This window comes from Carassius auratus, chromosome 20 (genome assembly GCF_003368295.1).
Source record: "Carassius auratus strain Wakin chromosome 20, ASM336829v1, whole genome shotgun sequence".
NCBI lineage: Eukaryota > Metazoa > Chordata > Actinopteri > Cypriniformes > Cyprinidae > Carassius > Carassius auratus.
The window spans coordinates 24,490,599-24,517,958 of record NC_039262.1 but is presented as its reverse complement, the minus strand read 5'-3'; the positions used below and the strand labels follow the sequence as shown (position 1 = coordinate 24,517,958).

The window sequence follows — 27,360 nt, the reverse complement described above, 5'->3', positions numbered from 1 at the left end:
TTCTTTGTTTCTTAGCACTCTCGCCTCTGGCTTGCTTACTGGGTGGGTTAAAACTCAATGTTAACTCTTAGCAGCTTCCTGTTTAAACTACATTGTTTTCAACGACAGTAAGGAATGACATCACAATATACTAATTCTGCTTGAAACCAGAGACATTACTACAAACCAGATTCCAAAAAAAGTTGGGACACTACAAATTGTGAGTAAAAAAGGAATGGAATAATTTACAAATCTCATAAACTTATATTTTATTCACAATAGAATATAGAAAAAAATCAAATGTTGAAACTGAGACATTTTGAACTGTCGTGCCAAATATTAGCTCATTTTGGATTTCATGAGAGCTACACATTCCAAAAAAGTTGGGACAGGTAGCAATAAGAGGCCGGAAAAGTTAAATGCACATATAAGGAACATCTGGAGGACCAATTTGCAACTTATTAGGTCAATTGGCAACATGATTGGGTATAAAAAGAGCCTCTCAGAGTGGCAGTGTATCTCAAAAGTCAAGATCGGCAGAGGATCACCATTTCCCCCTATGCTGTGGCAAAAAATAGTGGAGCAATATCAGAAAGTAGTTTCTCAGAGAAAATTACCACATAATGCATCATCAATTACAACATCATGGTTGTGTAGAAGAAGGATAGAAAACATTTGGTGCATCATAAAGAGCAAGATGAAGACCTAAGACATGTTTGCAGACTGTTATAAAAAGAAGAGGGGATGCCACACAGTGGTAAACATGGCCTTGTCCCAACTTTTTTGAGCTGATGCCATGAAATTTAAAATCAACACATTTTTCATTAAAAATTATACATTTTCTCAGTTTAAACATTTGATATGTCATCTATGTTGTATTCTGAATAAAATATTGAAATTTGAAATCAGGGAGGAGTCTGCGGAGTCTCCAGGAGAGGACCAGCAGACTGAAGGACAGCTTCATTCATCAAGCTGTCAGGAAGCTGAACTCCCTCCTGACCTTGCCTCCCCTCCCCTCTTTTGCTCCAGTCACCACTGAACTCTGAACCCCCTCCCCTTTCTTGCATCCCCACGCCCCCCACCCCCAGATCCCACATCCACCCCCCTCCCCCCAACATCACTAACAAGCTCTGACCTGCACCAGTCACTTTGTGCAGCACTGGTCTGCTCAGTACCTCATTCAGCTACTGTGCCTCTTCAGCCAGTTTAAATAAAGAACTGCTCTCTGAGCTTTTATGTCACTTTAAATCAGTCTGAATAAGCTCTTTTGCTCTACAATCATTTACTTCACTGGTTTGCTCTCTACCTGCCATGTGCCTTGCGCTACTTTATTTTTACTGTATTTTATTTTAATTTTTAATTTTAATTTTTTTTAACATGCCCTTATTTGCATAGTTGTATTTTATATTTAATCTGTAGCTATCTGTAATTTTATGCTTTACTGTTAGTGTTATCTGTATGCACCAAGGGTCTGATAGTAATGCAATTTCAATTGACAATAAAGCAGACTTGACTTGACTTTAGACAGACAGACAGACAGACAGATAGATAGACAGAAAGACAGATAGAACGGGCCAGGTTGTTTGTGCATTCTCTCATGTCTGTCAGTAGTTTCTTAGGCAGGGATTAAATAACAGCGATTAGGAGGTCAAAGAGCAAGGTAACAATAATCCATAGGATTACGACTGCAATGAAATCTCAAGGATTCTGATTGTCCAGATCTTAGAAATGCATTGACATTGGCTAATGCAAATGGGTCACCAAAAGATATACAGCAGTTTGAAGCATGTCAGGAGTGAAAGTGTCATTCTTGCAAGAAATTTTGATCAACAGATTTAGGAGTTGGCCTGACATGGACCCTAAAATGGTGTCTAAAATAAAAGGGTTATAACAGTTTCTAAGCCAAGAAAACAAAATAATACACACAAAGGTCAATTTTTGAAAGGCTGCTCTCAAAATGCACCAGTATTTCAGATCCATGTCATCAGGCACCCTGCCAGTGCTTGGTGACTGCAGTGCTATTTGCTCTCTCAGAGCTACGGGAATCTAAAATTTCCTCCGTTTGTGTGGCTGTGGAGCGGCTTCAGTACTCCCGTGCTGTCTGCCACCCACTGAGACCACAGATGTAAGTGATACAGGCCACACATGCTATAAACCCTCTGAGTGGAGGCCTGATTATAGCATTCATCAGCTTTTTTCTTTTCAATTAACTGGTTGTTTGAAGACTGAGAACTGTGGTGATCTTTTCTAGCACTGATAGAGGCTTTGTTCTACGTCAAACTCATTGGAGGGCTTCTTGTGAAGTAGGACAAATCTAATCAAAAATGTTAAAGCCAGTCCATTCCGTCTTTTAGTTCATACCAAAACATCAATAACCATTTAATTTTCATCCTTGCTGCTGATGACATGTGAAATGCTAATTAAATGCTTAACAAAATGACTAGCTATTAGGCTGTAAGTCCAAAGTTGGTGCTGAACTATGTCATGTAACAAAATAAGACGGCATCAGTTTCAGATAAGTGCTTCTATGGCACTAGATCAAACAAACGTGCATATGATTAGAAACCTAATAAAAATTGTAATTGAATTTGAGTTTATTTTGAATGAATAGCATTTTATTCTGATGTGGGAATTCTATAATTTAACAAGACAAGAATTAATGCTTAATTCATTTTATTTTATCAGGTATTTTATATTATATTCTGTTATATTACATTATATGTTTACAGTATTTCATTACTATTTATTCTGCTATTAATCTTTGCCATCGTATATCATTTTTTATCTTTTGTTTATCTTTCTTTTGCAGTTTTGTTTACTTGACAACGCATAGTCTATATAGTTAGTAAGGTTATCAAGTGCTATCCGTTACAAATAGTTACGTGAAATAGAAAATGCACACAACAATACAGACACAGGAAGGTATGGATGTATTTTATTTATTTTTTCATGTTCACTGTTTACAAAGAGGCCTATAAGTCTATCTAGTTTAATAGAAATGACTGTCTTACTTATCTATTTTGTACATTGCACACTGCTTTGTTTATTGTAAGAAATCATCTATATAGTAAACTATTCAGCTTTACATCCTACACAATGTGAACAATTAATGTATATAAATATGCTACTAGAAAAAAAGTGCCATTTTTTGAATTGCTTATCCAACAAGTGGCTCATTACGCAGAAGAAGATGAACACTGCCCTCTATCGCCCAAAGTAAGTCAGAAGACGACAAGACCCGGAAATAAAGCCGTTGTTAAAGCGATATTTTGATAGCAGTAAGACAAACGTACTTACAGCTACTCCTCACCATCATCATGATCTCAGAATGGATCTCATTTGTGATGTTTTACCTGCTTGCTGCTGTTTTCGCTGCATTTCTTGCATATTGTCTGTATGTTCATTATGTTCACCAGAAATATGATCATATACCTGGACCGCCAAGAGACAGGTAACAAACTTTAACAACTTGTTTTCTTTATAAATGTGAGTAATACAGTTACATACAAGATATTGTAAAAGACCAACTTTGTTATGATGATCAAAGTTCAGATGAAATAACATGAAATCTAATATCCTGACAGTTTTCTGCTGGGACATACACCTACTTTTTCCAGAGCGACGAAATCGGATAACCTTGTACAGGATTTATTTCTTGAGTGGTAAGAACAAAACATGTTTGTATAAATTCATCCAAAGATTTGTAATTCATGATTTGTTTCTTTATTTTTACAGTTTTGTTTTCCTTGACTAATGTATTGATTTGAACTTGCACCTACAAAACAATGTTAATCTTACGTAACAGTGTGTTATCATCAGATTGTAGTGATACTGCATAGGTCTCTCTCTCTCTCTCTCACACACACACACACACACACACACACACACACACACACACACACACGTTTGTTTGTGAATTGTGGGGACTTTTCATAGACTTCTATTACCTTTATACTGACCAAACAGTATTTTTTATCCACTAAATCTACCCCATACAGAAAACCTTTTTGCATTGTTACACTTCCAGATAAACACAATCTACTATTTATAATATATTTTTTCCCCTTGTATGTCAAAAATGATGTTTTACTCTCCGTGTAGCATAAACAAGTACACACACACACACACACACACACACACACACACACACACACTGAGTAGAGTGTTCTCAGTAATGCGAATGTATTCTTGTTTTAAAGGGCAGAAAAATATGGCCCTGTCTACAGGCTGAACAGTTTCCATTATATTGTGATCAATGTCTATTGCCCTGAGGCTACAAAGGTAAATATAAATTTTTTTTTAATTAATGTTCATAATTTAAAGGGATACTTCACCCCAAAATGACAATTTTGTCATTAATCACTCACCACCATGTTGTTCCAAAACTCTAAAATCTCTGTTCGTCTTCGTAACACAATTTAAGATTTTTCGGATTAAAACCGGCAGACTTGTGACTGTCCCATAGACTGCCAAGTAAATTGCACTGTCAAGATCCAGAAAAGTTTGAAAGACATCGTCAGACTGTTGACAAAGGAATTGTAGAATAAAGTCATTAATTTTGTTTTATTCACATTCAAAAAGTATTCTCGTATTCTACGGTTGAACCACTGATGGCAGATGGACAATTCTAATAATGTATTTCAGATTTTTCTGGATCATGACAGTGTAATTTACTTGGCAGTCTATGGGTCAGTCACAAACCTCTCGGTTTTCATCCAAAATATCTTAAATTGTGTTCCAAGGGCATACAAAGCTTTTACGGGTTTGGAACGACATGGGGGTAAGTGATTAATGACAAGATTTTCATTTAAGGGTGAAGTAACCCCTTAACATGCCTCACAATCAAATAAATAAAATTCTCTATCCTGTCATTGTAGACAATCCTGATGTCACCTAAGTATCTTAAAGATCCCTTTGTCTACAAACGCCTCTTTAACTTGTTTGGAAAACGGTAAGCTTTAATATTTGTTGCGGAAATGCCATAGCACTGCTAGGTATAGTCTAGTCTCAATATCTCTACATTGATAACAGTGGGTTACACTGAGACACATTTCCACCCTCATCATCATCTAGAAGTTTGTATGGTAGAGACCCCATATTTAATAGGTTTGTATCCATGTGCCTTTACAGTATATGTGCATTTGACTGAAGGAGACGGTACAGACATGAGGGGAGGAGTGTCTTTTTGACAATAAGAAAATTCACCCAACTGTTTCATGGGTTCCCTTTCGAAAGCTACAGTCGATGCTGCACTGATCAGCTCAATTGGTCTTAATCGTGTCCAGCTGTGAATAATGTGTGTAACACGTCGATAGAATTGACCCGAAGGTAATATAGCCTCAGTTGATGACGTCATCGGAGCACGCCGGCAACACGGGGCTATATATAGATAAGCCACAGGTGCATCAACAGGTCTTTTGTCTTCAGATCATTCTGTGCATGTGTGCGTCAGGAAAATTCTTTCGACTGCTACAGATCTTCGTAGGATGAGCCAGCGAAACGGTAAGTGTTGTGTTCCTCCAGCTTGACTGGCCATGCGAACAAGAGACCCCCAAACGTAGTAAGTTAGAGGATAGGTTTTTTTCCTGTGGTAGGAGAGAGAAACCAGAACAGCAGTCGTTTTTCGAGGACCTCCATGATGAGCTGTCAAAGTCATGGAGCAAACCATATACTTCTCGCATCTTTGTGCCCTCGACATTGACTTTTTCAACTATCGTGGATGCAACGTCGCGGGGGAATTCGGAGTTGCCTCGGGTTGAAGAGACGCTCGCGAGCTATCTTTCGCCCGAATTGGCATCCTCGAATTAAAAAACCTACTCTCCCCACTAAACCTTGTAGAGTAACATCATCGCTAGTGGGTAAAGCTTACTAAGCTGCAGGTCAGGTCGAACGTTGTCTCTCCGTGCTACCAAGCAAACGGCCACTGCCATCAGCCGTTCTATGTCACCTTTAGTCAGTATGGAGAGGCATCTGTGGCTTAATTTGACGGGCATTAAAAAGAAAGATCGTTTGTTTATTTTAGACTCTCCTATATATCCATCTGGCCTGTTTGGCCATTCGGTTAATAAAGTTGTCAACAGGTTTAACCTGTTAGCCAGCACCCCCCATTATGGGACTCATAGCTGAAAGTGCTCTACCTAATTTATAATTGTAACAGTTTCCTACTTCAGTGTGTTACAAATATAATTTTGGTGTCTTTGGAAAGAAGACCCTTTTGGCTTTACTTTTTATCAACCAGATTTGATATTGCTCAAAAATATGCCTAAGTGCCTTGAATTTTTTTTTACCACACTTGAATATTTTTTTATTTGATATAAAAATACATGAAATGAGTCCTGGAGCAATCTAGAAAAGTAATGGGTTGAAAGCCACATGTCTCATGAGTTTCGATATCAAATCTGAATAAGATGTCATGAAAAATTAGACTCCTGCTAATATTTTTATTTCTACACCCCCCACCCCCCAATATAAAAAATATATATATTTCCCAATAGTATTGAAGGCTTCTACAAACTATTTAGTCAGTAAACAAACCACTGCATAGTTTTTTTCAATTATAAAACACTAGACAGAAACTTAGACATCATATAAGTGATTTATTTGAGCACTAGAAAAATACAATATGAATAATTTGAGTAAGAAAAATAATAATAATAATAATAAAAGATTTAACTTTGTTTGCCAATAACAGAAAATCCTGAGATTGCTAGAAATGCAGCATTTACAATGAATTATGATGCAAATAAGTGCTGATGTGCTGATGGCCACTTATACAGATGGTAATAACACAAATTCGCCATAAAGTAAATAATCCACTCTCTATTCATATAGACGTGTTCACTTTGATAGCCGTGATCATGCAGTAATAGCGGGCGGTTTTGCACTCAAACAGATGGTTATCATGCAGATAGATTCACATTCAACATAGAACACACTCTCACACATATAAAAACTGTTGAAAAATAAAACAAAGAAAAAGGCGATCGCTATAAGTTCAACCTCCATCAGCTGACATGTGCGTCAGAGCGCATCATGAGCCATCAGGAGAGAGTACTAATTATCTAATTACAGGAGAGTATACTAATTAGTTCAAATAAACGATCTTTCGCCTATCTTTCATTCATTCTTTTTTCCGGTGGATTGTCTCATTCTGTTTGTGACACTGTACGCTGCAAAACCATGCCGTTTTACTACCAAGATGCAGTTTCTGGCCGTGAGTTATTCCATAGCTGACACAAACAGTTCTGTCGCTGAAGAACTGAAACGTAAACAAAAGAATTATGATCCATATTAAAACGTAATTGCTTCGTTGGACTAAACATGCTACATGAGATGTCGTTCAGTGGACCCTTACCTTTCTAACTTAACCGGGATTTACAGCTGTGGATGTGTTTATGACTCGTTATTACGACGGATCTGGTATGTACTGCGTTTCTAATGTTCATGTTTTTATGTGTACTGCTTACACAAATGTAGCAAATACAGTCTTTATAAGTTTTCCATTGAAAAACAGCGATCTGTCGTCGATGCTTGAGGCTTAGATCATTATAATGATACATAGTTTGTCAAGATTAAATTTGTCCCATTTCATTTAATCAATTAATAATTGGAAACTTCTGCGGGGCATTTCTGTTTGGGTATTAAGCACAGTATCCAATTTATTCGTCATCCTCCACGTTTCAACGGCATGGTCTCCACTTCCATGAAACCGGAGCTGATGCAGGTACAGTCACAAGAGCTACAAACTCTTTTGAGCAAAAAGGCCACAGATTATGTTCCTCTTCCAAGGAAAGAGTCAGGCTATTATAGCAGATTCTTTCTGGATCCCAAAAAGGGTGAGGGGGTGTGTCCAATCTTAGATCTTCGAGGCTTAAACTGTACAGTCAAAGCACTCAAGTTCAAGATGTTAACCGTCAAGACGGTCATGTCGCAAATCCGGCATCACGATCGATCAGAAGGATGCATATTTTCACATAGAAATTTTGCCACACCACAGAAATTCCTGAGGTTCGCTTTCGGGGCGAAGTGTACCAATTTCGGGTTCTTCCATTCAGCCTAGCCTTATCACCCAGCATGTACACAAAATTCATGGATGCAGTGCTGGCTCCATTACGACTCCAGGGCATTTGCATTTTGAATTACATTAGATTGGCTGAAACTAGCAGAATCTCAAGAAATGGTGCTACAACACAGATACATCGTGTTAGCTCATCTAGTTTCTCTAGGGTTGAGACTCAGCACCAAAAAAAGTGTTCTTTATCCGGCCCAGAGAACGACTTATCTAGGGATCATTTGGTATTCGATCATGATGCAGGCACAACTGTCTCCCGCTCGAATTGAGACCATTCGGCAGACCATGAGCAAGGTCGGGCTAGGCCAAGATCGCACTGTTCGTCAGTACCAATAGATGTTAGGTTTCATGGCTTCAGCATCCGCGGTATTTCTTCTTGGGCTGTTGCACATGAGACCATTTCAGTTGTGTCTAAAAGCCAGAGGATTTCATCCAAGACCCAATCCTCAAAAGCAAATAAAATTGACACGCCGTGGGCTTCGTACACTATCTCTGTGGCTCAGACCCCGGTTCCTTGCCTTGGGTCCCACTTTAGGGGCACCGTGTTGTCGCAGACTGCTAACAACGGATGCCTCCCTGATGGGCTGGGGTGTGGTCTTAGACGACCATCCAGCTCAAGGGGAATGGGAGGGTCATCAGCTCGATTGGCATATCAATTGCCTTGAGCTGATAGCTGTATTTCTGGCTCTGAAATATTTCCTCCATCAATTTAGGGGTTGTCATGTCCTAGTACGGGTGGACAACACATCAACAGTCTCTTGTATAAATCACCAGGGGGGTCTACGTTTACGCAATCTGAACAAAATAGCGAGGCAGATTTTTCTTTGGGCCCAGGACAAGTTGCTGTCACTCAAGGCAGTTTACATTTCAGGGCATTTGAATGTGGGAGCAGATTTACTGTCCAGACAGACACTACCGACAGCGGAATGGAAACTCCAACTAGAGGTAATGAAACAGATATGGAGAAAATTTTACAAAGCGGAGGTGGACCTCTTCGCCTCCCATCAGACAGTGCAATGTCCCCTCTACTTCTCTCTGAATCACCCAGCCCCCCTGGGTAGCGCACACATGGCCCAAAATGCACCTGTATGCGTTTCCTCCAGTTTCTCTGCTCCCGGGAGTTCTAGCCAGAGTTCGCCAACAAAGGTCTTGTCTCGCCACGATAGTACCATGTTTGCCGAACAGAGTGTGGTTCTCGGAGATAATATCTCTCCTCAACGGCTCGTCATAGGCAGTTCCGGAGAGGAGGGACCTTCTGTCTCAGGCAGGGGGCATGATATTCCATCCCAGGCCCGACCTGTGGAATCTTAATGTTTGGCCCCTGATGGGCATCAATTGAGAAACAGGGCTTTTGCAGGATGTGATTAATACCATTCTTAGTGCTAGGTCTTCCACCTCCAGACAGAGTTATGCCAGTAAATGGGGTGTTTTTGAAAGGTGGTGTGTTTTACACAATGTAGATCCAGTCAACTTCAAGTTGATCTGCTTCAGCTCTGGACTTCATGCAAGAGAAATTATCAACAGGCACATGCCCTGCCACTCTTAAGGTTTATGTGGCTGCTCTTTAGGCTTGCCACGCCTTGATTAACGGGAGACACCCTCTGCTCTCTCGCTTCCTTCTTGGGGCCAGACGACGGTGCGGTGGATGTAAGTCATAGCAATTGTTCGTCTGTTATGGTGGTGGTAACAGAAGAGCAGCTGCCACCAAGCAGACCATGACTCATTGGGTCAGGTATGCTATTGCTCTTGCTTATGAGGCGCACGGTCAAGATTCGCCTATAGGTCTTAGAGCTCACTACAAGGGGGGCCGCCTCTTCTTGTGGTGTCGCAAGGGGTGCCCCTGTTGGGAACTCAGAAACGAAGACCAGGAGACTCTTGGGTAATCTTCAGCAGGATTCTTTATTGAGAACGCTCTGCGTGGCGCTGCAGTCATCAAGAGGTCTAAATTGTCCTTAAGACATTGTAGATTATATACATTCAAGTGGGAGGGATCCATACAGTAGAGGTGGAGACCATTTTAACAAAGCATGCAAATGCAATCAGGAAGATACCAGACACTGGCATCTTCCCAGCCTTGATCTTATCAGCATAACAGTGTCATTTAAATACAGAGGTGCCTGACAGTATCACGGATACCTTCACATTATCATAGAGACAAAAGGCACAGCTGTGCCTTGAGCTTCAAGGAAGAACACAAAGACAAAAGGTTAATGTCTCAGACACTTGATTCTCCTGATTTGAGCTTCTTGGATCTCAACTTTATTACCTCAAAAAGTCTACTATTATATTGGAACCTAGATTTAACATTTTCTAAATTTGTAATCCCACAGTCCTCCCGTTGAGAGTTCTAATAACTCTCACATAATACAAATGTAAACTTTCATAAGTCCATTCTATTAACATAAGCCCCATCTTCAGTCATGTAACTTGAAAAGGTTACAGGCACGTCTAACTTATTCTGTGTCTTATACTAGATTTACTTAGGTGTATTTTTAGAACCATAACGGTTGACACATATGGCATGGATGGTAACACGTTGTAAAAACTACATGATTACACAGAAAAAATCATGTAGCATAGGAGTGGAAGTCTTGAAGTCCATGGCTTCCGAATAGCTGTGAAGTCTGTTTTCTGTAGTCCATTTCGCATGTTGATTCACTCAGATGACTCTTTGTCCTCATGAAGCTTGTTCATGGATGTCTGAAGTGGTGCTTAACACCAGGGTGTCACATATGGAAATGACTTCTCATGCATGCATACCTGCAACACAAGAAAACAAAGAAACAGCAGACCAGCAGTATTCATGCATAGACATTTTTAGACTTCTGTTGATCGTATAGTGGTTTTAAATTTGGTGATCGTATAGTGTTTTTCTCAACCTAGTTTTAAGTAATTTGACACCTATGGACCAGTGAGGTGGGGATAAAACTACGGATAGGGGAAACCTATGAGGAAGTCTTCACCACAGGGTTGGCCCCCGAGGCCTGTTGCACTTCGGTTCTTCCCTGGGCTCCTCACTGGTCTGTGTGTGTCCTAGTCTGTCCCTGTAGCTGCTGTGTGAACTTAACTGGGTGACATCTCCATCCTCTAATGAAATATCAGTCATAACAAGACATCATAACCCAAAAAAGAATAGGAGTGACTGGAGTGTGCTTTAGTATAGCTTTGAAGGCTGTGAGTGTACTTAACGTTCTTTCAATGAAAGGAAGTGACAGTAAACATATTTACAAAGGATGTTTCATCTTTGTTGCACATTACTGGGGAAGTTAAGCACTCACAGCCCTTACAGTTAACACCTGAGCAAGCTGCTCCAACAGTTAGGTGACGTGGGGAGGGGCAGATTCAGTGTGGTAAGTAGACTGAGTAGGAGCTGAATAAAGCTGTTCATTTCTCTTAATGTCTTCTTGCTTTTTCTACACTCTTTCATCCAGTGTCCAGTTTTACCACAAAAATGACAACTACCCTCCTTCTTAGGACTTCTATGTTTCGGTCGGTTCTCTGTTTTGACCTGAAAAGATGCTGCTGCAATCTTTACTCTGGCTTTGACATCAGAGTTTCTTTCCCAAGTAGCTAAACTGTCTAGATTACTTCGGAGAGTTTTGTTAGACCAAGTTAGATCTAAGAATGGCAAAGCTTTTCTGTACTCCGCTACAAGGCCATCTGACCAGATGCGAACTAATGGTCCCTTGTCCTCTAACACACTTTCATTATCATCAATTATTCCACTGTAAGTTACTGCTGACTGACAAAATCTTTCAGTGTATTCACTCACAGTTTCAGCCTCCTTCTGTACACAACTAGTGACCTTTGACCAATCCACTTTTGGCCCAACAATATTCTTTAACTCTCTCAGAACTCCCTCTCTCAATTCATCTTTACTGGCATGTTGTAGTTCAGAAGTAACAGCAGACTCAAAACTGTTGAATTCAGATTCAGTTAGAATTTGTGACATCAGCTGTGTGACTTGAGCTAACGACATGTCATAGAGACGCATTTTGCTGATCAATGCTCTTCTGAATTCAGTAAAATTTGTGCGTACAGGGGGTAAGCTCTGGGATAGTCTCTCTATATCTTTAGGTCTTAGCCCTGTGGCAACAGTTTGTACTTGGACAACAGAAGAGTTGGCAGGAACACTTTCAGTTCCTTCAATCCTCTGAGATCTTTTCCTCGCTCCACATACCTTTACTGAATCTACAGTTACATCAGTTACTGACTGGATGGCTACATCTGTTTCAAAGAAAGCTTGTAAATCAGGATAATTGTTATCAGTCTGACTTACTTCTTCCACATCAGTTTTTGCTGCAGCTTTGTTGCGATTCAGTTTCTTAGTCAAAGACGATACTCTAGCTCTGAGCTCTTTGTTCTGTTTCTCTAGTTCTGAGGTACGCTGAGAATGTTGCGTAGCTAGTGCTAAACCAAATTCTCTGTGGCAGCAGATAATGCCTTTCGCATTGTTTCTGCGAATACATGATCCTAGTACCTTTTTACATTCTTCAATTGACCATACTTTTTCTGGATCAATACAAAATTTCTTTATCAAATCCAATCTGACTGACTCTGTCACTATTGAGTCCATGTGCTGTCCTAACAATGATTTGAACTCACTGTCTGTCCATGAAGGAGTAGCTAGTCCACCTTTCTTAGTTGTTGGAATCAGCTTAGGATTCATTCTGAACATTTTGTAATGTCTTTCTGACACAAAAGGACACTTCTAACACAAACTATTAGCACTTAATGCTAAACTTCCCTGTCAGACACAGAGGGTAGAACAATATTAGCATGTGATGCTAATCTTCCCTGCCTAACAGAGGATTATTTTCATCTCTAAAATATCCTTTTTAGAGGGTCACTTAACACAAACTTTTAGCACTTTACGCTAAACTTCTGTGTCGAGACACAGAGGGTAGCAAAATATTAGCATGTGATGCTAATCTTCCCTGGCTAAACAGAGGATTATTTTCATCTCTAAAATATCCTTTTTAGAGGGTAACTTAACACAAACTTTTAGCACTTTATGCTAAACTTCCCTGTCGAGACACAGAGGGTAGCAAAAATATTAGCATGTGATGCTAATCTTCCCTGGCTAAACAGAGGATTATTTTCATCTCTAAAATATCCTTTTTAGAGGGTCACTTAGTTAACCAAACCCTACAGCTGTCTGTTAACTCTTCTCTGACGGCGCAGAGGGTAACATTTGTTCTGGTCTTAAAGGTTCTTTTGGATAGAGGTACACTCACCAACCATTGGTTGTACAAAAGATTCAGTCTGGAATGAAGTCTGATCTTTGTTGAGGTTGCAGTTTCAATCTGGATTCAGGTGAGAAGCTCTATCCGGGTCACGGCACCAAAAACTGTTGGGAACTCAGAAACGAAGACCAGGAGACTCTTGGGTAATCTTCAGCAGGATTCTTTATTGAGAACGCTCTGCGTGGCGCTGCAGTCATCAAGAGGTCTAAATTGTCCTTAAGACATTGTAGATTATATACATTCAAGTGGGAGGGATCCATACAGTAGAGGTGGAGACCATTTTAACAAAGCATGCAAATGCAATCAGGAAGATACCAGACACTGGCATCTTCCCAGCCTTGATCTTATCAGCATAACAGTGTCATTTAAATACAGAGGTGCCTGACAGTATCACGGATACCTTCACATTATCATAGAGACAAAAGGCACAGCTGTGCCTTGAGCTTCAAGGAAGAACACAAAGACAAAAGGTTAATGTCTCAGACACTTGATTCTCCTGATTTGAGCTTCTTGGATCTCAACTTTATTACCTCAAAAAGTCTACTATTATATTGGAACCTAGATTTAACATTTTCTAAATTTGTAATCCCACACCCCCATACATCAAGTTTGAGATGCGGGAGGTAGGTCATCTCTGCACATATTCATAAGATTTTATAGTTTGGATGTTCATGCTACTCCCGGCTCTCATGTCCTTGAGTCAACATCACAAGCTAATGTCCTTCTTGTGGTTTTGTAGCACACCTGGCATGGCGGTGTGAGTATTCTCAGTCCCAATGCACTGCGTTGCCGTGCTGAAGATGTCCCATGACTGCTCTTCAGACAAAATATCCTGAAGATGCCCCTATGGCTTATCTATTTATAGCCCCGTGTTGCGGGTGTGCTCCGATGACGTCATCAACCAAGGCTATATTACCTCTGGGTCAATTCTATCGCCATGTTACACACATTATTCACAGCTGGTCACGATTAAGACGTTTCCCAATGCGCTGAGCAGTGCAGCATCTTGTTCTGCTTTCTCAGGGAACAAGGTTACAGTTTAGTTACCGGAAACGATCTTCAGATATAATCTTTGTTGTGATCAAAATTAATAAATATAAATATACCTGTATAAAGTGGTAAACATTTGCACCACAGAGTGTGTTGGATGTGAGGAAATATTACTTCAAAGTCTAACAAAATGAATAGAGTATCTATATAAAAAGAACACAAACTTTAAACCTGCGAGGTGGATTAGACTGTATATTTTTAGACTTTGGGCCCTATAATACACCCGATGCAATGCGACGCAAGGTGCAGTGCAAGTGTGTTTACTAGTTTCAGTCCTGCACCACTATAATTTTCCCATCCAGCACCAGTTGGTTTAAATAGCAAATGCATTTTTGCCCATTTGTGTGCCCATGGGCATGCTGGTCTAAAAAAGAGGTGTGTTCAGGCACATTGCTGGTGCAATGCTATTTTAAGGAGCTGAAAATAGACTGCGCCATAGACCGACTCAAACCTGGTCTAAAGTCTGGCGCAATGTTTTTTCATTGTTATTTTAAGAGTGTGTTAGTACAGGCGAGTCCGCAACACCCTGCTTATTAAACACAGGGATGCACAGGAGCACACAAACATGCCAAATATAAAAAAATTAAAGGATTGCAATCCATAAGAATTTTTTGTAGTCTAATTAAATTATATAAATGCCTACATGCCATAATGGATAGTCATTGCATGTATCAGGATTAGGCTCACTACTTGCTCGCACACGATCAGCTCCGTTTCATCTCGGAGACGCGTTCTGTCTTTGCGCTTGCCAAATTCTGCTGTGTAAATAGCAAATCCATCATGGCACGAGCCCAACTGGCTCTTAAAGGGAATTGAAGATGACACTCTGATTGGTTTATTGCACGTTATGCCCAAAAAACACCCATTACTCATTAAGAGAATAGGGACAACTCGTTTAGACCATGCGCCTGGGTGTGCCAACTGTTTTTCCGTCGTTAAAATAGCAAAGGTGGATTTGGACACGCCATGAGTGCACCCGCGTTGTGCGCTTTACACTTTGCGTTTAGATCATTAAAATAGGGCCCTTTGTATTTATTATTGTTTGTCATGTTGAAGTTGATGTTTTAAAAAAAATGCAACAGAGAATTATATAAAGTCTGAATCAATTTTCTCAGGTTCCTTGGAACCGGATTAGTGACGGCTACAGACCATGACGTCTGGTACAGGCAACGTCGCATCATGGATCCAGCTTTCAGCAGCTCGTGAGTTAAGAACATCTCTGATATATTGAAATGAGATAGAGATGCACCACAACTGACACGGTCTTATCCATCAGATACTTACGAAGCTTGATGGGCACTTTTAATGAGATGTCTGAGCGCCTAATGGACCATCTGGAGGAAATAGCCGACACTAAAACTCCTGTCATCATGCATGACCTGGTCAACTGTGTCACACTGGACGTCATTTGCAAGGTTTCACTCTTCTTCCTGATTATTCAAAAGGAAGGTCTAATGCAGGGAAGGTTGAATCAGCTGTTAATTAATATTTAGTATGTTTTCATCCGCAGGCGGCTTTCGGTGTTGATTTAAATTTGTTCAAGCAAACTGACAGCTCCTTCCAGAAAGCAGTAGAGCTTTGTTTAAAGGGCATGGTATTCTATCTCAGAGACCCATTTTTTACAGTAAGAGACTGTATCCATATATGCTTATGTCACTTTAAATTAGTAGTGTCATTGCTATATAATCAGTTTCATTGTGTGTTTTCATTTGTGGGTCCTCAGCTTTTTCCAAAGAATTGGAAGACTGTACAACAAACTAAAGATGCAGCTGAACTCCTGCGTAAAACGGGAGAGAAATGGATCCAAAAAAGGAAGACGGCAATAGAAAATGGAGAAGATGTTCCCAAAGACATTCTGACACAAATCCTAAAAACAGCAGGTATGTGGCTCGCAAATGGCTGAGGTGTTAAAGGGTAGTGTGGATTTTCCCTTTGGGAAAATTTGGTGAATAGCAATTAAACTATTAAAGTTCAAATACAAGTTAGCAAAAGTACAATTACAAGGAACAGAAAAAGGTTTGCAGCGAGTATGAATAATTTTGTAATTCAAGCGAAATTACAAGTTTGTGAATGAACAACTTATAGGAGTCTTAAGACACATTTTAAGTTAAACTTAAGTTAAACACCAAACTTAAATTGAGTTTAATTCGACATGTTTGCTTTGATCATCAATTATAAAACATTACAAAGGTGATTACAAAATGGCTTAATGGTTGTAATGATATGGAAATAAAACAAACAATATACTGACTTCTGAATCACTTTGAAAATGTCCTAATTTGGGGGATTTTTTTTTCAATAAATATTAATATGTGCCTTTTATAGCTACTTTTACAGTTAACAATTTCCAATTTTTTGCTATAGAGGAGGAAAACGTCAATAACACAAAAGATCATGAACAGATGTTGGACAATTTTGTGACTTTCTTCATTGCTGGTGAGTTACAGTATTGCTTGATTATTGTTCATAAACCCTTGCAGTTATAAACCGTGTGTGATTCTGTTGCAGGGCAAGAGACAACAGCCAATCAGCTCTCATTTGCAATTATGGAATTAGGGAGATATCCTGAGATATATAAACGGTAAAAACACTTCTTGGAATCTTCTTGTTGATATGTTCCATTCATTTTGCATTACAATGCTTTCTAGTGAATTTCCTTTTCCTACCCAGGGCTAAAGCAGAGGTGGATGAAATACTTGGGACGAAAAGAGACATTTCATATGATGACCTTGGAAAATTCACCTACTTGTCTCAGGTGGGTCCTCAGAGATGTTTTTACGTGCAACAAACACAAATGGTTTTGTATCAATTTCTTTAAATTGTCTTTCTGTTATTGACTCGATGCTTCAGGTGTTAAAGGAAACACTGCGTCTGTACCCAACTGCTCCAGGGACCAGTCGTTGGATAAATGAGGACATGGTTATAAATGGACTGAAAATCCCAGGGGGCTGTGCTGTTATTGTGAGTACTGCCAGATTCCCAGTAAGGCTAGTACGTACATTGTACACCACCATAATTGTTGTGCAAGTTGGGTGCACTCTGACTAGGGCTGGCTCGATACCACTTTAGCCTACATTTAAGAGTGTCAGGTTACCGAACATGAATAAAATATGCAAGCAGACAGACAAAACAGCATTGAGAAATTAACTGATACCCTCGACGCAACACGTGCATAATTTTTTAATGTCAGTCAGAATAATCCAATTTAAATGCAAAAACTGCCCAATGTAAGTGATAGAAAAAAGCAACTAATTAGCAGGCTTTTCATATTTGTTCATGCACACACCATGAAAGTCAAAACGGTGTCATTCATTGATACATACTGAATTATAATACAACCATTAAAATAAATAAATAACAACAATAATGTGCTTACATTCATGCAGTACTACATGCATACATGTGCTTGTTTGTTTAACTATTAGACTATGCAATTTATATATTTGAAACTCGCCAAACTGACCCCAAATTTTGTCCACCCGCCTAAGCTAAATTTTACCCACACAATCAAATTCAGAATGGCCCAATTGGGTTGGAACCTTCCCAAACTGGCAACACTGGTTAGTGGATTTCAGTAGTAAAAGTTGCTCTAGAAAAAATCATGAGTGCACAATCATTTTAAAATCTTTTTGTGAAAAAAAAAAAAAACATAATTTAGTGGTGAACAAATAAAAGTGATAGGGCTTAATCTGGTAAAATGTTAAACATTGCTCTTTGTAGTGATGTAAAATACATTAGTGAAAAACAAGTAATACATGTATATATAAATTAATAAATTATAAAATTAAAAGACGTTTATTTTAAATGTATAGCACTGTAATGAATCAGCAACATGTAAGACAACAATAAAGGCAATTAATAATCTTTCATTGTGCAAAAGTTTATAGAAAAGTTCAAAGCACTAAGCGAAGAGATACTGATGCGTAGTGTATTATTATTGTGATAGTTTATTGAGCCTTTTCTTTTAACATTTTTAAATTTCAGTTACTGTGCGCGTGAAGAACAATTCATAGTGCTCGGTACTCCATTATAATGATCTTAATGAACAGACACCCGGTAGAAAGTAACATGCTTTAGAAACTAAACTCCAGCAAGATAAAATATTTTCATGGAAAACCACTGATCGTTATCTAAAGGTCAAGAATAATAACAGGAACGTTGAATCATCTTAGAGAACGTTTTGTCATCTTGACAAGACAGTTTGAATGCTGAATATTGAGGACAACAGACAGCCGCAGCGGAGAGAAGAGTTTACAAGAACTTAAATGTAATGACTTAAATATTAATCTGTACCTCACATTAAACTATGGAATAGCTTCAAAACACTTGAAATATAGTGCATGAAAACTTTATGATGCTTTATAATGTTTTTGTACATTTTGTGGGGCTTAACAATAGGCTATATGCACACTCACTTCCGCATTCCAAGTCGGCCAGCCAGGTTACATCCGGCGTCGACGGCGCACATAGCGTCAATAACAACTATGGCATTTTTCACTCGGTCCCTTCAAGATGTCCCAAAGGTAACGGTCAACGACGTGAGTCGAATCATACAAAAGTTATGTCACACTTCGACAACCAAGAAAGAGAAGGGCTTCAAATTGTATGTGTCAAGCTACATCCACAATTTTGAAGGTAAGATCTGGACGTGTTCTGTGTTTACATGCCCATAGCATGCATGCTATCTAGTGCTAGCGCAGCAGGTGCAGCGTAGGCTATGTTTACTATTATGTGTCAATCACAGCCAATTTTCCTAACGCCTTTGTCAATGTCAGTTTCAAACAAGGATTCAAGCACAGGAGAGGTAACGATTAGGGCTGAGTGCTACAGATCTATGAGGAAAAGCCAAAAGCCTCACAGCTTAAGCGTAAGAGAAAGTTATACTGCAGGTTCAGCGCAGATTGGTTCATGGTTCATGGTTCATGAGACAGGTTACGTTTGGCAGATCAAAGTTTCTGTGAATCATTGCATCTAATAATGCTAAAGGTTATTTTAAAGACAAATTTCATTTACCATACCATAAATAACACTGGTGTGTTGGAATATTTATCGATATTTAAATATGTACGCTAATCACTGGGATTCACAGAAACTGAGTTCCGTTTTGTCACTGCATTGACACACGTTCTGTGTCCACTGTTGGGGATGATGAGTAAAGTGAGATAAATAATAATATAAATAATATTGTGGCTACAATTTTAGCTCATACAAATTGTTTAGTAGTTATTAATTGTTTTAGTAGTTAATAATTATATGTCGATGGTTCAAATTTGTTTGTTTTGTTAAACATTCTCACTGTACTCATGTATTCTCTTTTTAAAAAACTGCACTTTTATTCTATTATAACAGATTTGTGTATTTTCAGATTGTGCTTGGGGATGCCCGTCCTGTGCAGCTACAAAGCTGCCAGTGTACCTGTGTGGCAGGTACAGCTGTGTGTAATCATGTGGCAGCACTGTTGTACCAGACTGCACATTATTGCCAGCTTAGCATCACCTCTGTTCCCCCAACACACAGCTGCACAGAGACTGAACAGAAGTGGCATAAGCCAAGATCCATGGTAACTAATGTTTTTAACAGGGTACTTTTCTACTTAATTTTCTATTTATGGATGTTTGTGTTTATTGAAAACCTTTTTTGTTCAAATGCAGGGTGTTAAACCTGGTCTTGTAAATGACATGGTGATTCTTTCAGCCAGACCCAAGGAACGAAAACTGATGGAAGGCATTAGGTTAGTATTATTTTTATTATCATTAAAGGAACACTCCACTGTTTTTTCATATTAAACTATGTTATTCCCTTAACTAAGATGAGTTGATGCATACCTTTCTCGTCTCAGTGCGTGCACTTAATTGCTCTGGATAACTATAATGGATAACTATAATGTATGGCAGAATAGCACTTGGGAACACTACTATATTTGCACTTGGGAGCACTTTGACTCGGCGCAGTAATATCATCACTCCTAAAAGGATATTTCTGTGGATATTACTGCGCCGAGTCAAAGTGCTCTCAAGTGCAGATATAGTAGTAATGCATTTTCTGTAGTAATCAGTGAGACCTCAGATAAAGTAATAATCTCATCATATGATACATTGTATGTTTAAATAAATAAAGCTTTTTTTTTTTGTTATTTTGTTCATTCAACTTATATGTAACTTACTTTATGGCTCATTTTAAAAAATTTAATAAAAAAAAAACATTATTTTGTTTTTTCCATAGGAGCAACTTGTATAAGGGTGTCAGTTCAGCTCTGCCTGAACTTTCCACACTCAGGGTGGATGAAGTCTACCATGATGTTCCAAGTGATGTGGCTCCACTGATAACAACTATGGCTATGGACATTAATGTTCCTCTGGTTGACTCTGCATTTGGAAAAGTGCAAGAAGGAAGTGTGTTATCCTATCATATGCCAGCAAAAAGAGTTCCAAAAACCTGTCCCCACACAGATGCTCCTTCTCCCCCACAGCTGCCACTTCAGGGTTACAGGCTGGGACCCGCTACCTGCTCTTTTGTCTGCACTGAACATCAGCAGCACCACATGATGTCCCTGGAAACAACATTAGAGAACGCACACAAAATTGCCAACAGCACAAAAGAGCAGAGTTCCTGCATCGAGTGGCACCAACTGAGGCGGCCCCGCATCACCTCCTCCAAGTTCAGAGAGGTATGTCACACCAGGGCACAGAGCTCTGCTGAAAATCTTGCCAAAAGACTTCTGAGACCTAGCCATCAGACTGCCGACATGAGGAGGGGGCTTGACATGGAACCTGCAGCAGTAGAGGAGTACTGCAGAGTAAGGGAGGTTAACCACTATCCCTGCGGCTTTCTTATCCACCCTGATGCACCCTGGATGGGGTCATCACCTGATGGCATTGTGTACGATCCAAAGGGGCAGACAGTGTTTGGCCTTGTTGAAATTAAATGCCCCAATGTTGCAAGCTATGTTGACTGCCCATATATTAAGATCAGTGAGGGCACACACACATTAAGGAAATCTCATTCCTACTTTTGGCAAATCCAGGGCCAGATGTTGATTTCTGGTTTAGACTGGTGTGACTTTGTTGTCTACACACAGGAGGACATGTTTATTCAGAGGATTCCCAGAGACAATGAAATCACAAAAACAATGAAAGTAAAAATTGATTTTTTTTATTTTTATTGTTACCTCTTTGCTTCCCTAAATAATTAGATTCTGATTGCCTGTCACACTTCTTTATAGAGTGCTGTTAATTTCTCTTTTCTCCATTTCTCTTACTGGCAGTAACTCTTATTAGTTCAATCCATTTCAAAATATTTGTACATATATATTGATTCAAGTTTTTATATTTTTTCTTAATTGTATTACTATGTTTCTTGTTGTATTAATACTAATCTATTATTAAATTACATGTTACATGTTCTTCCGATTAATTTTTTTGATAATTGGTTACCTAAAAATAGTATTTTATAACTGTTGTTTGTAAATTGGGAGCCCTAAATAAATGTTATTCAGTAAATAATTCACTGTGCATGAAAGTATTATTCTTATATTACAGATGGCTTAAAAGCATTGGTGAGGTAAAGTACATATAACATGCAAATAATTCAGTAGTTCTTTATTCAAAGAGTATGTGCAATGTACAGCAGTGCATACATAACATTAATTATAAAATTCAATTTATACAAAGTAATTTACAAAGGTACATTTAAAGAAAGTAGTTATACAAATGGTCATAGGTTATTAATTTTTATTTTTTTCTACTGCTGCTACTCTGGCTTCTTTGCCCAAGCCTTTACAAGAGGCCCGTTTTCATAGTTCGTCAGAAGACATGCAACAGTATACAGCTGATTAATGTTGCCAAAAAGCCGAAGTGGAATCTCTGTGTCAAAGAACTTGTGTTCCTTAACACGCCGTATGAGGCGCTCAACATGCACCCTGAGGCGTGCAATTGCTTGGGTCTCCCTGACCTCACAGGCAGACATCTGGGATCTTCCAGAGAGAAATGCTGGCCTATAAATCTTGCAAGGTACAAGGTCATCAACCAGAAAACCTCGGTCGACCATGATGGCCATTCCAGGTCTCAAAAGGGAGAGAATTCCAGACTCACGCGTGATCTGTTTGTCACTGATGGAACCAGCGTACAGTTGAGAAATAAATGTGACCGCCCCATGAGGAGCCACTCCAAGCAGCCCTTTGAGAGTACAGTGGGACTTGTATGCTGAGAACATTTCACTTTGGAGAAGAGGTGATGAAGGGCACTGGCACCTTAGCTCTGTGCAGTCCAGGATGACTGTAGTGTCTGCATAGTCCTTAAACTCAGCTGGCAGATGTGCCCTTATTTTCTCCTCTGGTATCCAGATCCTCACAGACCCTAGCACAGTGTACAGAAAGTTGCTCCATGTTGTAATGATCCGACTGACTGTGGACTGGTGGACTCCATACCGGTCAGCAAGATCACGCTGTTTTGAACCCAGTGCCAGGTAATTGAGAAACATGAACATCTCATCAATGGGCTGCAGGAAACGAGTCTGTTCAAAAGAAAAACAATTTGCGTTATGTTTCTCTCAACCTCTATTAGCCCTGATCTTTGTTAAAGGGATAGTTCACTTCAAAATGAAAATCATATACTCAGTGAATTTCTTTCTTTCTTCAAAATATCTTCCTTTGTGTTCAGCAGAAGAAAGAAATTCATACAGGTTTGAAACAACTTGAGGGTGAGTATATGATGACAGAATTTTAATTTTGAAGTGAACTATCCCTTTAAGTTTTATTGTATGGGCCATGTAAATAACTACTTACTACAGTGGAACTTGGCTCTGTAAAGGTGCCTCTCTGTGCTTGTGTCACACTGACCATATTTGGCAGTGATGGCTCTATTAAGGCCCAGAATCTCATCAGCAGGTCATAGGATGCAAATCTAAATAAATACAATTCAGATATAATATTTAAATATTATATCAGTGTATACTATGATATTACTTGGAAGCATTTCAAATATACAACTCTGTTAGCCTTCCTCTCTCCCTCTCTCTCTCACACACACACACACACACACACACACAACTATATCTGTTGTTGCAAAAGTAACGTTACTACAGAACAATCTGATATCTTACCTTGTGAAAAAACGTATGTCCTTGTCTGAGGCAGCAAAACGATGAATTCCAAAGCGCTGATTCATTGTCAGCTTCTCGACGTGTTCCCTCAGCTTGAGAATCTCATCTCTGAGAGACATGTTGTCATCAAGGGCTAAATCAACAACTGCAGGATCTGAAGCCGAAGCGTAGTCGTGGTCCATAGGGATATCAGCTTTCTCGCCTGCGTCGCCGTCATCCTCCGTCATCGGAGGCGGACGCTCTCTCCTCTCCCACACCCCCGGTCGTGAAGTGGGAAGGGTGAAATTGTTCCACTCAAACAGTGCTGGGACAGCTCCCTTGTTTAATAGCCGCCTCCCCGTCTCTGATAAGGGCTCACGAACATCATCCTTGTTAAAATGTCGGCTACATACTCGGGTATGGGGAGTAACTGTGAATTTGTCCCTCCGGATAGCTACAAGCCATTTTCGCCTGATTTCCGCGTCAGATGGAAATGTATGAAAACTAAGTAAACTGTTGTACTTGCTCGAAGCTTGACACAGAGGCACACAACAATGCTCGGCTGTACTATAGATGGTTCGCTGAAATTTGAACGTTTTCTTACTAGTCATATTGTAGTTGCTGTTATATCGCTTTGTAAACAATCGCCTCAGCGCGAGCGGAAATGGCTTAGCAGGCTGAGATTTTAGCGGAAGTACGTCATCACCTCCGTGTGCATATAGCCTATAGCACAGAAGAAGATCCAGATCCCAAGCCGGGAACATACTGTGGCTTGCAGGCCTCAGCCTCAAGGCACCACAAAGGAAACAAGTCTCTAGCAGGTTTCTTCCCAATGATTGACCAACCAAAGTGGCATGCTAAGCAGCTATGGGCATCACGTACAACTTTAAGGTGAAGGGAGATCACCCTGTGGAGAATCGCTACTGAAGAAACTCCAGCACCGAACCAACCAGAGTCATGCTATCGATTTCCGCACAAAGAAGTAAACAGAAGCCAACTTAAAGGCATACTGTTTTCTTGTGGAGGGAACTTTGGAGTGGAGTATTGAGAGACTGGAATTTATGAGTTGTACCCTCTCAGAGGCCACACCCATAGCTTCCATAACTCTGGCCGTGAAGGATTGAGACAGAAGGTCCCTCCTTCCATTAAGGAGAGCCACCAGGGCTTGGAACCACTCTCAGGCTGGCCAGAATGCTGAAGTGTATACCATTTCTCCCCACAGGAGTCTTGTCTTCAGAAGTATGAAGCTCATAGTCTCAGGACTCCTCTGATGCCCAGTTAGAGAGAATGAGTCAGATCCACCTTCTCTTTAGAAGACCTCAGCTGAGAGTGTCATCTCTTTGATTTTGGGCAAGTTCAACCACAGATGCCTCTCTGTAGCACCCAGGGCTGCCATAGAATAACAGATGGCCTTAGCCGTCTCCTTAGTGGGACAAATCTGTGGGACAAAAGAAACCAATCTGTGGCCTGGCACAGTTCTTGGTTTGTGTTCATATTAACCAACTCGGTCTCATCAAGGTCTTTTAGTGTTGTTTTTAACACACTGCAGCTTGGCCTGCCACCATATACGCTTACTCACCAGAGCCAAGGTTGTTTTACATGGCTTGGTGGGTAATCCTGGGACCTTTTGGGGACGATGCTGTATAACACCGTTTGTTCCAGGTGCTTTTAAGCTTCCTGGTCTTTACATCATCCTACCCGTGACATCTCGCCACTCCATTGGAATAATTTCACACATGCTTTAATACACCTTGAAGGGGAACTTATTTAACATGAATATATATGAGTATTTTGAATTATTTTCTTCTATATCTTTCCATACAGTTCAGTTCTTATGTTTCCCAAAGACTGGAAAAGTTTTTTAAAGATCCATTGAAGTTTGATCCAGAGAGATTTGATGTGAATGCCCCTAAGTAAGTCATTATCACAGTCTCATTTTACCCTCTGATTTAGTATCTTAGAATGCTGCATTCATGCCATAATTACGGTAATTACAAGATTACAAATTGTAATTTTTTACTTTAAGTTCACGTCCTTGCTGGGGACCAGCAACTGAAGGTGAACTCTACCTTTAACAACATTTTACTGCTAAAGCCATTGGCATTTTAGCATGATGTTACAGCAATAAGAATTTACAAATTGTAATTACTGCTTAAGTTCAATGAGGCGTGAGCGATTTATATTCTTGTAATTACAGAATTTACGACTTGAACACACCTTTATATTGTGATATTTTGGCATGAAATCTGCTGATTTCTAATTGTGTTACTATTTTAAAGGCCTTATTACTGCTACTATCCATTTGCACTTGGTCCACGAATCTGTCTGGGGCAGGCATTCTCACAGGTGATTAAGCATACATCACATCACACACACACACACACACACACACACACACACACACACACACACACACACACACACACACACATTTGTACCTCCCTTTCTCCTTCAGAATTTTTGGACTTAAAGAACATGCAGGTTCATGTTTTGTATTATTTGATGTTTTATTTAATACTCGTTTTCCAAGTTCCAAATTTGCTGTGATCTTAACTAGTCTGTTGTCTTTCTACATTCAGATGGAGGCAAAAGTTGTGCTTGCCAAACTGCTTCAGAGATTTGAGTTCAATCTGGTTCCTGGACAGTCTTTCGATATTAAAGACACGGGAACTCTACGGCCCAAAAGCGGAGTGATCTGCTACATTAAACGCTGCTCTTAGGATATGTTTAAGACCCTTGTTTTGTGGCAACTCTTGTGTACTTATGCCTGAATCAACATGTATTATTCAAACCAGGGTTCCCACCAGAGGTGTAGTGGTAAAAAAAAGAGGTGGGTAAACTATAAATTCTGGGTGACCATATCCTGATGACATCGCTATGGGCTATCATTTGATATTACTACCAAGGGTATCACTGGTTATTCCCCCATATAGTTCACACAATCACTATTCAATTCATACATTAATCTAAGTTCTTTTTTATAAAGAGACTCAAGAAGGAATAATAAGGTTGAAATCTATAAAGTTTACAAAATGACAAAACAGAGAGATTTTTTGTTTGTTTAAAGAGGAATAGAGAGGGAGGTTTATATCCAGGGGTTCCAATGGAATGCACTACGTAATGATTAGGGATTTGGGATTTTTTCATAGTCGATTGTTGAATATTTTCTCAATTAATCAGTTAGTTGTTTGGTCTATAATATGTCAGAAAAATGTGGATCAGTGTTTCCGCAAATGCCCAGGAATGGTCCTCAAATGTCTCGTTTTGTCCACAACTCAAAGATATTCAGTTGACTGTCACAGAGGAGAGAAGATACTAGAACATATTCACATTTAACAAGCTGGAATCAAATAATTTTTTACTTTTGTCTTTCATATATTTTATCAATGACACAGACTGCAATGACACAGACAGCTTCATTGCAGTAGGACATCCTTTTGGTCACGTGGTTCACGTGAGATGATTGACAGCTTTACAAACTAATGATATTGCACTGATGTCATAGCTGACGCGAATCAATAAGAGGAGAGTAATCGCTAGCTCTGTTAGCTGTTTTAGTTCTTCAGATCGCATTAATTACTGTAAAATGAATAGAAATGTTATTCTGTGTGAAGAAATATTTTACAAACATGTCATAAAATTATTTTCTCTTCAAATGTGCATACCATTGGACTACAGCCCTGGTGGATCGTGGATATTGTATGTATACGAACACAAATAAACTGGAGATGAGATATACTGCTGTATGAGTGATGATTTCTATTCAAAATAACGAACATTATTATTATTATTATTATTATTAATTTTCTGATATCCATTTTTGAATTTTGATGCAGTCTGTTACGTGTCGTTCATTTTGAACGAATCTTTAATAGGACTACCAAGTTGTCTCAGAGAGTAATTCGTTCATTTTTGACCGCACATGCGCATTACAAA

At 39.4% G+C, this 27,360-nt stretch overlaps 3 protein-coding genes across 3 annotated transcripts; 2 read left to right on the top strand and 1 right to left on the bottom strand.

The window, feature by feature from the left end:
* The first annotated feature begins 3,201 nt into the window (after positions 1 to 3,201).
* On the top strand, positions 3,202 to 26,361 carry LOC113121258 (cholesterol 24-hydroxylase-like). Its single transcript, XM_026291578.1, has 15 exons — positions 3,202 to 3,430; positions 3,564 to 3,641; positions 4,179 to 4,260; positions 4,857 to 4,930; positions 15,462 to 15,548; positions 15,623 to 15,761; positions 15,857 to 15,970; positions 16,070 to 16,226; positions 16,711 to 16,782; positions 16,855 to 16,927; positions 17,017 to 17,101; positions 17,197 to 17,307; positions 25,249 to 25,337; positions 25,704 to 25,770; positions 26,004 to 26,361. The coding sequence occupies exons 1-15, from the start codon at positions 3,297 to 3,299 to the stop codon at positions 26,142 to 26,144; spliced, it is 1,503 nt and encodes a 500-aa protein (XP_026147363.1). The 5' UTR covers positions 3,202 to 3,296; the 3' UTR covers positions 26,145 to 26,361.
* Positions 18,749 to 21,831, top strand: LOC113121260 (uncharacterized). Its single transcript, XM_026291580.1, has 4 exons — positions 18,749 to 18,981; positions 19,712 to 19,906; positions 19,998 to 20,077; positions 20,569 to 21,831. Exons 1-4 carry the CDS (start codon positions 18,952 to 18,954, stop codon positions 21,536 to 21,538), a joined length of 1,275 nt encoding a protein of 424 aa, XP_026147365.1. The 5' UTR covers positions 18,749 to 18,951; the 3' UTR covers positions 21,539 to 21,831.
* Positions 21,930 to 24,142, bottom strand: LOC113121259 (uncharacterized). The gene is made up of 3 exons (XM_026291579.1): positions 23,446 to 24,142; positions 23,129 to 23,246; positions 21,930 to 22,857 (listed from the first exon to the last, which is right to left on the bottom strand). The coding sequence occupies exons 1-3, from the start codon at positions 24,033 to 24,035 to the stop codon at positions 22,096 to 22,098; spliced, it is 1,470 nt and encodes a 489-aa protein (XP_026147364.1). The 5' UTR covers positions 24,036 to 24,142; the 3' UTR covers positions 21,930 to 22,095.
* Positions 26,362 to 27,360: the final 999 nt, after the last annotated feature.

What these genes read in the sequence shown, in the direction of transcription:
- LOC113121259 (XM_026291579.1), bottom strand. Translation starts at nt 24,035, where the DNA reads ATGACTAGTAAGAAAACGTTCAAATTTCAGCGAACCATCTATAGTACA. An exon ending in GACATACGTTTTTTCACAAG is followed by an intron (nt 23,247 to 23,445) that starts GTAAGATATCAG and finishes GTATTTATTTAG; the next exon opens with ATTTGCATCCTATGACCTGC. An exon ending in CAGAGCCAAGTTCCACTGTA is followed by an intron (nt 22,858 to 23,128) that starts GTAAGTAGTTAT and finishes TCTTTTGAACAG; the next exon opens with ACTCGTTTCCTGCAGCCCAT.
- LOC113121258 (XM_026291578.1), top strand. Translation starts at nt 3,297, where the DNA reads ATGATCTCAGAATGGATCTCATTTGTGATGTTTTACCTGCTTGCTGCT. An exon ending in CCTGGACCGCCAAGAGACAG is followed by an intron (nt 3,431 to 3,563) that starts GTAACAAACTTT and finishes ATATCCTGACAG; the next exon opens with TTTTCTGCTGGGACATACAC. An exon ending in ACAAATCCTAAAAACAGCAG is followed by an intron (nt 16,227 to 16,710) that starts GTATGTGGCTCG and finishes TTTTTGCTATAG; the next exon opens with AGGAGGAAAACGTCAATAAC.
- LOC113121260 (XM_026291580.1), top strand. Translation starts at nt 18,952, where the DNA reads ATGTGTCAAGCTACATCCACAATTTTGAAG. An exon ending in CTACATCCACAATTTTGAAG is followed by an intron (nt 18,982 to 19,711) that starts GTAAGATCTGGA and finishes GTGTATTTTCAG; the next exon opens with ATTGTGCTTGGGGATGCCCG. An exon ending in AAACTGATGGAAGGCATTAG is followed by an intron (nt 20,078 to 20,568) that starts GTTAGTATTATT and finishes TTTTTTCCATAG; the next exon opens with GAGCAACTTGTATAAGGGTG.